This window comes from Triticum dicoccoides, chromosome 7A (assembly GCF_002162155.2).
Source record: "Triticum dicoccoides isolate Atlit2015 ecotype Zavitan chromosome 7A, WEW_v2.0, whole genome shotgun sequence".
NCBI classification, from domain to species: Eukaryota; Viridiplantae; Streptophyta; class Magnoliopsida; order Poales; family Poaceae; genus Triticum; species Triticum dicoccoides.
In genome coordinates, this window is record NC_041392.1 from 632,538,146 (window position 1) to 632,549,458 (window position 11,313).

Genomic DNA, 11,313 nt, shown 5'->3' on the forward strand with positions numbered 1-11,313 from the left:
CATTTGCAGCCAATGGCCTTTACGCCAGGCGGCGGATCAACCAAGTCCCAGACTTGATTTTCATCCATGGACTTTAACTCGGATCTCATGGCCTCTAACCATGCCTCGGAATTCGGGCTCACCATCACTTCCGCATACGTGGTCGGCTCGTCGCTTTCGAGCAACAATACATCATGCACTCTGCGCAATCTTTCCGACCTCCGTGGTTCTGGTGCCGCTTCCACTACGGGTTCCCCGACTGACTCCGGTATTATCTCATCACCCGCCGAGCCGTCCCCGAGTGGTACTTGAATTTCTTCGAGTTGGACCGTCCTCCCACTGGCCTCCCGACTGAGAAACTCTTTCTCAAGGAAAACCCCGTTCCGAGCAACAAACACTTAGTTCTCCTCCCGGTTGTAGACGCTATATCCCAAGGTTTCCCTCGGATATCCCACGAATATGCATTTGTCCGACTTGGGTGTAAGCTTGTCTGACATAAGTTGCTTGACAAATGCTTCACAACCCCAAATCTTTAGAAAAGACAAAATGGGAGTCTTCCCGGTCCACATCTCATGTGGTGTCTTATCTACGGATTTTGATGGTACCCTGTTAAGTGTGAAAGCTGCAGTTTCTAGAGCGTATCCCCAGGATGACAAGGGTAAATCCGATTTGCTCATCATAGATCGAACCATGTCCAACAAGGTACGATTCCACCATTCTGATACACCATTTCTCTGTGGCGTACCCGGAGGTGTGAGCTGAGGTACTATACCTCTTCTTTTCAGATGATCATCAAACTCCTGGCTCATGTACTCACCTCCACGATCAGATCATAGAAGTTTTATAGTCTTGCCGAGCTGATTCTCAACCTCGTTTTGGAACTCTTTGAACTTTTCAAAAGTTTCCGACTTGTGCCTCATCAAATAGATATATCCATATCTACTCAAGTCGTCGGTAAAAGTCACGAAGTACTGATAGCCACCTCTAGCGGTTGTGCTCATTGGTCCACACACATCACTGGGTATCAGTTCCAACAGCTCGGATGCCCTCTCACAACTCTTTGAGAAAGGGGACTTAGGCATCTTGCCGAGCAAGCATGATTCGCATGTCTCGAATGACCCAAAGTCGGTCGAAGTTAGGAGTCCATCATCATGGAGCTTCTTCATGTGTTTCAGACTAATGTGTCCAAGACGGCAATGCCAGAAGTATGTCGTGTTTATCTCATTAGGCTTATGCCTCTTGACATTCACGTTATAGACCGGTTCCTGTTCTAGATTCAATATTAATAACCCTTCTACAATGGGTGAATAGCCGTGGAACATACCATTCAAATAAATCGAACAACCATTGTCCTTTAAATTGAATTCATAACCCTGAATCATCAAGCATGAGGCAGAAATAATGTTCCGACTAAGTGCAGGAATGTAATAACAATTATTCAATTCCAAAATAAATCCAGAAGGAAGCTGGAGATGCATCGTGTCGACCTCCAACGCAGCAACTCTTGCTTTGTTGCCGACCCTGATGTCAATCTCTCCTTGTGCCACACACCTAGTTCTTACCAGCCCCTGCATCGAGTTGCAAATGTGAACAATCGATCCGGTATCAAATACCCAAGAGCTTCTAGGTATGTCAGCATGGTAAATGTCTATAACATATGCAACAAGTGTACCTTTGCCTGAAGCAGCATTCCCGGCTTCTTGCCATGCTCTGTAAGCCACTTGCTACAGTTCCTCTTCCAGTGATCAGTTTCCATGCAATGATAGCAAATGGTCTTTGAGTCCGGTCCAGACTTCGGCGCATTGGTGGAGGTTACCGTCTCCGTGCCCTTTGCCTTAGCCTTTTTCTCAGACCAACTCTTCTTGAACTTAGCCGATTTCTGCACCATCAACACTTGATGCGTGCCTTTCTTAATATCTTGCTCTGCCACTTTGATCATCCCATGCGATTCAGTGAGCTTTTTATCCATGCCATGCATATGATAGTTTGAGATGAACGTCCCATAGCTGGGCGGAAGAGAACCCAGAACTGCATCAGTAGCCAGCTCATCCAAGAGTGGGAAGCCCAACCGATCCAAAGCTTGCACATATCCGATCATCTTGATCACATGCGGGCTCAGTGGATCACCTTCCTTCAGCTTACAATCCATCAAGGATCGCCAACGTTGAACCTTTCGGTCCTAGCCTGCACCTGAAACATGCTCTTGAGACTCTCGATCATATCGAAAGCCCCAACGTCTTTGAAATACTGCTGCAAATCGGGCTCCATACAAGCCAGCATGAGGCAACTGATCTCATTTGATTCATCAACGAGTTTCTGGTAGGCATTCTTGGTTTTGGTACTAGCATTATCGGCAGGTTCCTCTGGAAGCGAATCCTCTAGAACATGTTCCTTTTTATCATGCTTGAGAACCATTCTCAAATTTCTATACCAGGTAGTAAAGTTTGTTCCATTCAATTTATCCTTTTCCAGAATTGATTTCAATGCAAAGTTGGGTTGAGCAGGTGGTGCCATTGATCTGCAACAGAAAAATATGCAATCATGAAGCAATGTGTTTATGTAGAGTAATTCTAGCCTTAAACAGAAATACTCCCACTGAAGTCAGCATCCCTCCGCAAACTATCAGTGATTCAGAATCCGACTAGCACATGCGACTAGTGAGCTTTAGCATCACTGCTAGACAACATGCCTATCCGGTAAGCAACTCCTTGCTAATCGTATCTCTATACGACTCCTGTCGGCCGGGTAGGTATCTCATACCCCGGCTCTCGACCTCTTTTGCCACAAAGCCCAAAACCGTTTTGATAGCCTTGTCAAGTTAACCTAATGCAGTGCATGTCCGTGTCCGAAACAAACCCTTCAGTTCAAGGACATCTAGCAGCACCCCAATTTTATGAGCCCACTACTAGATGTACTTGACGTGCGAAGGTGCAACATCCGGAATGGCAATTTACTTGATATTCATGAGGGATCTTTCTACCATTCTAACATGCATAGAAGCAAAGAAGCATAACAATCACAAGTAAAACATATATTGTGAAATAGTATGGCTCCTTCATGGATGTTCTTCCAGGTCGGCTCCAACTCCGATGACCATCTAGAAACTCCATCTTGTTTGTCACGCCGGGCTGCCAAACCGCCAACCTGATCTCTATTATCCAACTACTACAACTAGTAATGAATTTTACATAGAGTCATAAGTCGACATGCAGGTTGTTATACAATATAATGACAGCACTTTGGCTCCTGCCGGCTGACAAACATGACAAGCAGGCCATGTATAATTTACACACATGCATCACATACACATGAGCCATACTATTCACATCAAACCCTGCAAAATAAAGTTATGCATAGAATCGCATTCTACCGGTTTGAGTGATCGTGTATGAAATACAAGGCGCTACGCACATGGCAGTCCCGCTAGCCGGTTAGCGGGCGGGGTTCGAAGGGGCAGCGCCCGACGTTTTTGGAAATCACAGATCACATCTGAACTCCGATCACGCTGAATTCTCTGATCTGACCGATCTAATCGATCATCGCGAGCCCGATTCGGATTTACGTTCCACTGTTAACCCCAATGGCGGCTACCGACCGGTAGGGGTAGGTTGTGTCACGACTCATCGACTCCGATCATCAGAAAACATAGCCTCAACGATTCCCATGTGGAGTTGATCACATCAACCGTGCACATAGCCGATCTCATCAACGACAACAGATCTCATCTATCGCCTCCACATATCTAATATGCATATGATCTGAATCCAAATCCTATAGCAGAGGCTCTGATACGACTGTTGGGTTCTACGGTAGGGTGCGTCGACTGTAAATTAAAATTTTCCTACGCGTGGAAAAACCAAGAACATGCTACGGGAGATGGATCACAGTTCGTTACCACTAGACGCGCAGTGCCGTGCAGCGGAAGAAGAGTTGGAGCAGTGTGTCCGCGTGGATCGTCTCCTCCTCGTCCGATCTCCCTCGTACAACCGGTAGTTGGTTCCCACGTACAGGTTCGCCGGAGCGGCGCAAGTGCACCGCCTCTAACGGTATCCGCGCGTGCAGGAGGAACGTCGTGCGGCGGACTGCTAGGTCCGATCACACAATCGGCGGCGAGTGAAGGTGTCTATTCGCAACACATGCAAACCATAGTGACAGCGCCGAAGCGATCAAAACGCATGAGTTTGCCGCACCCCACTTTATGTAGGTGTCCGTCGCGGGCTCAATACTTGGGCCTCGCACGGACCCTAAAGCCCATAAGTCTACTCGGTCACAATCCGAATACAGCTCGGATCACATCCGACTAGTGTCCACGGATCCAACCTCGTAGGTTCCTTCCCTTAAGCGCGCGACCCCTTAGGTTCAAGCCGGCTTGGTCGCAGTTCGGATCACATCCGGACTACATGGCTGGTAGCGGCCTCTAGCAACGCGTGCCAACATCAAGCTGGCGATGAAGCTGGTTAGGCGAACCTGTACATCACACTTCCATTCCTTTTGCCACACGATATATGTTGCCGGGCTCAAGGCGAGTCTGTCATCCTTGTGCTAGCCCGACCTCTTTCTCGGTCCAGTGATGCCGACCACAAACCAGATTATCTCATAATCCTTGGCGCATGGCCATGCTTATTCTGGTCGGATCACACGAGGGGCCCAGAGTATATCTCTCCTGATCGGAGGGGCAAATCCCATCTTACTTGACCATGTCTCGCAGCATGGGTCTAGACAAGCCTGAAACCTACCTTTGTAACTACCCAGTCACGGAGTAATGTTTGGTTGGCCCAAAGCAAGTTTGTTACCATCCCGAGTATATGCGCCAGCTCGGGTCTTAGTACATAGAACGTATGTTGTACTAGAGATTCACAGATGACATATCGCTGCATCTCATAGTTGGGTCTGTCCGACTCGGACTTATCTCAACTTGGATCCGACTACGTCGAATCCGACCAGATCCTTCCGAGTCCATATTATCCAGTTAGCATCCAGTGTCCCATGGCTAGTGAGACCAAGCCATCGACCATGTCATATGCTAGTCTAGATGGCTACGCGTCCACACAGCTCTTTCGACTAGGGACCTTTTTGGACGTTCATCATACAATGCATAGTCTCACAAACAAGTCACATACTTGCTGATACACATCATTGATAATGTACAAGGACTATCTTTATTCGTAAACACATAGGAAATATCATCATACATGATTGCCTCTAGGGCATATCTCCAACATAACATTACTCCTACGAGTTCTGTCAGCGTGTTATTTGGAACGTGGCTTAACGGGATAGAGTCCGAAATAGGAGACACATTCGCGTAGGAGTATGTGTTTTATTGTGGGCAGTCTGGAACTGCGGAAATGATTTGGTTTTTAATAGAACAATAAATATTTATTTTTTGCATGTTATCTTCCGAGCCACTGTGTTGATCCGTATGTGGTCACTACTCACTTTGAGGAGGCCAGGGAGCGTTTGGTTACTGATCTATCCGGTGAAAGATGGTAGCACGGGATATCTTCAACCGGTTTGGATGGCGGTCATGTAATAGGATAGGCAATTAGTTTACCTATCTTTCTTATGCCAGCCAGTTGTGGCTTTTTTGGCTAGTTTATTATTGGCCCTTTGGCTCTTTGCGAGCTTTCCTTTACTTTCGTTCGAGACTTTAAAACATTATTAAACCTATTTGCTTATTTATAAAGTTGGTCGTACACATCGTTACGATGTAGAGGCTGGGAGCCCCCCTTTTTAAAAAAAAAAGATCAAATCAAGGCTGTTAAATCTTAGCTGTAGTTTGCCCGTAGTTTTTTCTTGTAAGATTTGCCCCCGTGCTCTCAGGGATCGAACGCCACTGGAGGCTTCCGGCCGAGATGACAGCGTGATAGTGATAGTACGAGTGATCGAACGCCACTGGAGGCTTCCGGCCGAGATGACAGCGTGATAGTGATAGTACGAGTGCAGTGTTTCAGTGCCTAGCCTCATCTGCACCTAGTCACAAAAGAATTATTAAAATTCAAAAAAAATTGCATGGTAGAAAATTTATTGCATAATGTCCTCTTCAATTTTCAGATCATTTGGACATCTGAATAGCTCTCAGTCAATAAAAAAAGAAATTTAGATCAGAGCATGAACAGTAAACTTTTTTTACATATCCTAAATTTGCCTTTTTTGCCGAAAGCTGCTCAGATGTCCAAATAATTTGAAAATTGGAGCCGACCTCACGCATCCAATAATCTACCCCGCAAAAATATTGAAATTTTTGAATTTTTCTAATATTTGTTTTGATTTTTTTTCTTCAACACGGGTGCAGATGAGTCTAGACTCAGAAGTGGATTACTGTGATAGTACTAGCTAGATACATGAACTTTGTAACTTCTTTAGAGAAATGTAGGTTTGTAACTGTGTAGCAAATCAACACGTAAAATCCTCTCAATTTACTTGAGAGGTGTAACTTTGTTTGTAAACTGTGTACCCTGCTCAACATGCTAAACTGCATCTTTACTTTGACTTTAGCTCGGAGTAGTTTAATCTGGATACATAGTGCGGAGCGCATATGTAGCATATGGCGGCATAGCCATGGAAGAACTCATCGAAGGCTCAAACTGTTGCAGTGGGAATGCACCTGTTTTTGGGTCACTGACATGTGGACCAGCCATCTGTTGAGCCCACATGTTATAGATATAAAGGTAGGTGTCTTAAGGCACCGAAGCATCGTCCGTTGCGATGAGGCTTTCCATCGTCTAGTCCAGGGGAGAGTCAAACAGTTTATCATGTCTGCCCATTCTTCTCCGGGAAGCTGAGTATCTGCGGCTGAAGGTACCTCCCATGATAGATGAGCCTGGACATGGCCTTGTACGCCGCCTGGGTCATGTGGATGCCGTCCCAGCTCACGTACGCCGATGGGTCCGCACACACCGCGGCCCCCTCCACGCCGCACGCCCGCCTCTCGTCATAGTTGTACTTGCCGCCGGCGCCACAGCACGCCTTGTGTGTGCTATCCTCGTCGAAACCTGAGGAAGGCGAAAACGGATTAAACCGGTAGCCATTGTGTGACGGTTCAATCGTGATGCTCTTGATGTCGCGTACCGAGCGCCGGGGCGCCCTTGAGGAGGCTGAGGAAGGAGTTGAAGTAGTCAGCGTAGGCGATGGCCGCGTCGGGGTACGACGCCCGGAGACCGGCCACGGCTCGCTGTAGCTGCGCGTTGTGCTTGGCAGCGAAGAGGTTGAGGTCCTTGAGGCAGCCTGCGGAGTCGTAGGCCGACTGCTCCGGCGAGGCCATCGCGGTGAGGTAGCTCGGGAGGCAGCCGATGGGGAAGTTGCCCGGGACGATGACTCTGCCAGCGCCCATGTCCAGCACTTCCTGTGAGGACAGAGGCACCTCGATAGAATTATCACCAGGTTTAAAAAATTGTTTGTACGTAGTCAGAAGACTTGTGATGGTACTTTGGTGGCGTCGATGATGGTCTGAACGACGAATGGGATGAGTTTCTCCACCTCGCTGACATTCCTATTCCAGAACAAGGCGAAGTTGTAGTCGTTTCCTCCGATCTCCCCGACCAAAACCAGAGATGATTGGAGCCTTTTGCGAATTTCTGCACACACAAATTTTACATAGAGAATTAGTATGCCTGACTGTTGAAAACAGAGCATGCATTGAGAGAAAGTAGTGAGGGAAGAAATATTTTTGAATTGCCTTCGTCGGTGTTGAAGGTGGACTTCATGAAGTCCTTGAACCACCTGAGCTGCAGCTTGAGGGAATTTGCGGTGAAAGGCATGGAGAATCTCCCGTTGAACTGGTCGGCGGGGTCCATGGCGGTGGCTCCAGCGACGGCGAAGTTGGCTCCATGGTCGAAGCTCATGTTCTTGGCCAGGTACGGGTTGAGGAACGGGAGGCCCATGTCCTGAGCTGCATTCGCACGTGAGAGCAGAACACTGGGTGAGTGCCACGTACGTTTACTACGGACAGTACCACTTTTTTTCACTCTGAACCAGAGCATGTAGCTGGGAACTTGAGGAACATTGCAATTGCAATGTGTAAGTACCGAGGAAGTCGATCATGAGGAGTCCGTCGGAGCATCGGCCGGTGGGGTGGCCGAAGGTGACGCCGTAGGGGAGGTGCTTGATGGTCTCGAAGGCGCCGGGCGGCGCCTGCTTGACCAGGTTCCCCGTGTCCGTGATGGAATCGCCGAGGCTGTAGATGGCTGACACGGCGCCGTCGTCGCCGCCTTGCGCGTGGCAGCAACACACGTGCAAAGCAGCGACGAGGAGGAGGAAAGCCGTTGAGGAAGCCATGCAGAAAACAGTGGTGGGTCGGAGAGAGCTGTGAGTGCGTATCTCGACAGGACTCGATGAGCTGGTCGAACGATGGGTGAGGAGTTTGTGCTCGCCAACAACCTCTTTTATAGTGTACATAATACATAAGTAGATCGAAGAGGAAAGGCAGCAGTGTACTAGGAGTAGTGAGCAAGGCGGGCGGGCGACATGCCGCACGCGCACCACCGGAGTGTAAGTGGATTGACGGAGTGGTGGTTTTGGTCGCCGAGACGGCCGGGGACGGCTGCATGCGTACGTGCGCGTGTGGGTGTGGCACAAAGAAAATAAAACATTCTTCTTTTTCTAGTGCCGTAGCGATTCTCTGTGTCTGTCGCTTTGCTGCTGAGAAGGATGGGGCTCGGCTCTCCTTTTGACGAGAGTCATCGTGACCACACAAGGAAAGACTCCACTACTATTGCTCGCCACGAACGTAGGTACGTTTCTCTGCAAAAGATAAGAAATAAATCATTCATGCATATTTTCATGTTGTGCATGCATGGCACGTTAATTCAAAATTATTTTCAAACTTATTTACAGTTCTCACTGTGCTGGGCTAGTACCACAATGAAGTACACCGTAGAAATACAAATGGGATTGACCTAGTTTTTTTTCCTTATACATATAGTACCATAACCACAACTGAAGTGACTCTTGTATAAATCTGATTGTCTCCAACTCCGAACCTGAACGAACCAGTCTGTAATGCTGTATAGTGCACTCCTGCCGATGTGGCATGTACAATGTACGCCCCCCACCGGCCGGCCCACCCACGGAACTGCGATGCGCACGCACGAGCAAAGTGGAGGATATCGGCCGGAGTGCAATTTCCCCCTCTTGCCAACTTTACGCTGATATGGGCATATGGCGGTGGAGGATAATGGAACAAATTCTTACTTCATCAGAAGAAGATGGAACAAAGATCAGCAACATTCTAAATTTCTACTCACCACGTAACCTAACATTCCCATCTATAAATGGAAATGGAATCACATATAGCTGTATACAAGCTCCAGGAAATCGAGCACTCTGCATGCATGTACGTTCACGGTACGCTCTTCACAATCCATGGCGCGAGACTCCACGCGAGAACTCTGAACCTGAATGATGATTCTGTCGTAATAATGTATGGTGCAGTGCAGAAGTATGTGTATGGATCGAGTTACACGGATCCGGCTTACCTGCTCCCTCCCCATATGCTCCCTTCCGTACTCCCACTTTATCCTACGGTTGTCTTTTTTCTTTTTTTCTTTCTAATCTAATCATCCCTTCTGATTTTAAGGGGGTGGGGCCGGGCCTTATTTTATTCCAATCAAATCAAGCCATGTACGTGAGAGTACGGATGGGCACACGCCGAGGGAGCAGGCAAGTCTCATCCGAGCTACACAACCACGATGCGCACGATCGATCGAGCAGAGTGGAGGATGCATCGGGGTGCAATCTTCTCTCCTTGCATGCCAAGCCAACTTTACGCCGATATGGCCGGCCGTGGGCGGTGGAGGATGATAGATCCGCTCGCCGCCGCGCGATTGTGCGGACGAAAGCTTGTGACGATTGGAACCACTCTTATTAAGAGTCGGCTATGATCTCTCTTGATTACTCACTTTACTAGACAAATTGTTGCTATAAAAAAATCTGTAGAGTTGAGATAACAGGATCTCTGATCACGAATTAGCACACATCTTATAAAACACAATAAGAGTCTCTACAAGAGCGAGTAACCGTGATGTCCACGTCCCTTTTTATTGTGCCAGCGACTAAAATAAAAGCGAGACGGGTACATAACAGATCGAAAGCACCTGGCAAGACCTAGCCCGGGCTCTCCGCACGACCCCCATCACTCGACGACGCCGCCGCCTCCTCTCCTCTCCCTCGATTCTCCTCGTGCCGCCACCCTTGTTCTGCCTTTGCGTCTGCTCCGAGCCCCGTGCCGCTGTCAGGACCAGAGTCCTGATCAACTGAATTTAAGCTCGAACTAACTGGTTTAAGGCGAGAATTTGGAGAATTGAGCTAGGGTTTTCATTGCAGATAAAAGGGAAAGGTAGTTAGCACGCCACCGGCGGCTAGGGTTTATATCCAATAATCTTTTACATGCCTCAAAATGAAAGAGAGAGCTGGCTTAGATAGCCATTACAGTAGCTAGAAAATGAAAAGGCAGAAAAGCAGAGCACATGGCTTGTCGGACGATGAACAGCTTCTCATGCGCCTCCTGAGCCGTTGGATGGTTGATCGACGAAGGAGAGTGACCATCTTCAGTGAATCGTTATCTTCGGCTGATGACCACAGGATGTGAGATGGACAGCTGTAGGATCAACTAGCACGCATGAACAGGGGATATTCGGACTTGGGCTTGACAATACCCCCCAATTGAGCTGGAGCTTGTCCTCAAGCTCTGAATGCAGGAAAAACCTTCTGAATGAAAGCTGAATCTTCCCACGTTGCTTCTTCTGGAGGCAGATTTTCCCATTTCACCAACCATCTCACAACTGGAATACTGATATTACCTTGCTTTCTTGGAATGAGCTTCCTTTCCAGAATTGCTTCAGGCTTAATTATGATTGTCCCATCAGCTCCCACTAGAGGAAATTTGGATGAGGGCACCACTTTTGGGCCAATATGCCTCTTGAGCTGGCTGACATGGAAAGTATCATGCAACTGGCAGTCCTCAGGCAGAAGCAATTTGTAGGCATGATTTCCAATTTTACTTAGAACTATGAATGGTCCATAAAACTTGGAGGGGAGTTTGATGTGTCTGTGTAAACTGAGAGAGAGGTGTCTATGAGGCTGGATTTTTAGATAAACCATATCTCCAACAACAAACTCTCTTTCATTTCTGTTTCTGTCAGCAAAAAAATCATTCTAGCTTGTGCTTTCAAGAGATTTTGCTTTATCACCTCCACTGCCAATTCTCTGTTCTGCAACAAGTCATCATTATCTTCACAAATAGTATCTGGCAGAGCTGATTCTGCCACCATAGGAGGAGGAAAGCCATAAAGAGCTTGGAATGGAGTCATTTGCAGAGATGTATGGAAGGAAGTG

The 11,313-nt window shown here is 47.7% G+C and overlaps 1 protein-coding gene across 2 annotated transcripts; it reads right to left on the reverse strand.

The window, feature by feature from the left end:
* Positions 1–6,383: 6,383 nt before the first annotated feature.
* LOC119327645 (acetylajmalan esterase-like) lies at positions 6,384–8,434 on the reverse strand. 2 transcript variants are annotated; one of them, XM_037600737.1, is made up of 5 exons: positions 8,007–8,434; positions 7,658–7,870; positions 7,459–7,556; positions 7,051–7,324; positions 6,384–6,974 (listed from the first exon to the last, which is right to left on the reverse strand). In XM_037600737.1, the coding sequence occupies exons 1-5, from the start codon at positions 8,374–8,376 to the stop codon at positions 6,733–6,735; spliced, it is 1,197 nt and encodes a 398-aa protein (XP_037456634.1). In that variant the 5' UTR covers positions 8,377–8,434; the 3' UTR covers positions 6,384–6,732. The 2 variants fall into 2 exon arrangements, with proteins under 2 accessions (XP_037456634.1, XP_037456633.1); XM_037600736.1 differs by having other exon boundaries at positions 7,408–7,556.
* Between the last annotated feature and the right edge of the window lie 2,879 nt (positions 8,435–11,313).

What these genes read in the sequence shown, in the direction of transcription:
- LOC119327645 (XM_037600736.1), bottom strand. Translation starts at nt 8,376, where the DNA reads ATGTACACTATAAAAGAGGTTGTTGGCGAGCACAAACTCCTCACCCAT. An exon ending in CCATCATCGACGCCACCAAA is followed by an intron (nt 7,325 to 7,407) that starts GTACCATCACAA and finishes CTGTCCTCACAG; the next exon opens with GAAGTGCTGGACATGGGCGC. An exon ending in CAAGGGCGCCCCGGCGCTCG is followed by an intron (nt 6,975 to 7,050) that starts GTACGCGACATC and finishes CGCCTTCCTCAG; the next exon opens with GTTTCGACGAGGATAGCACA.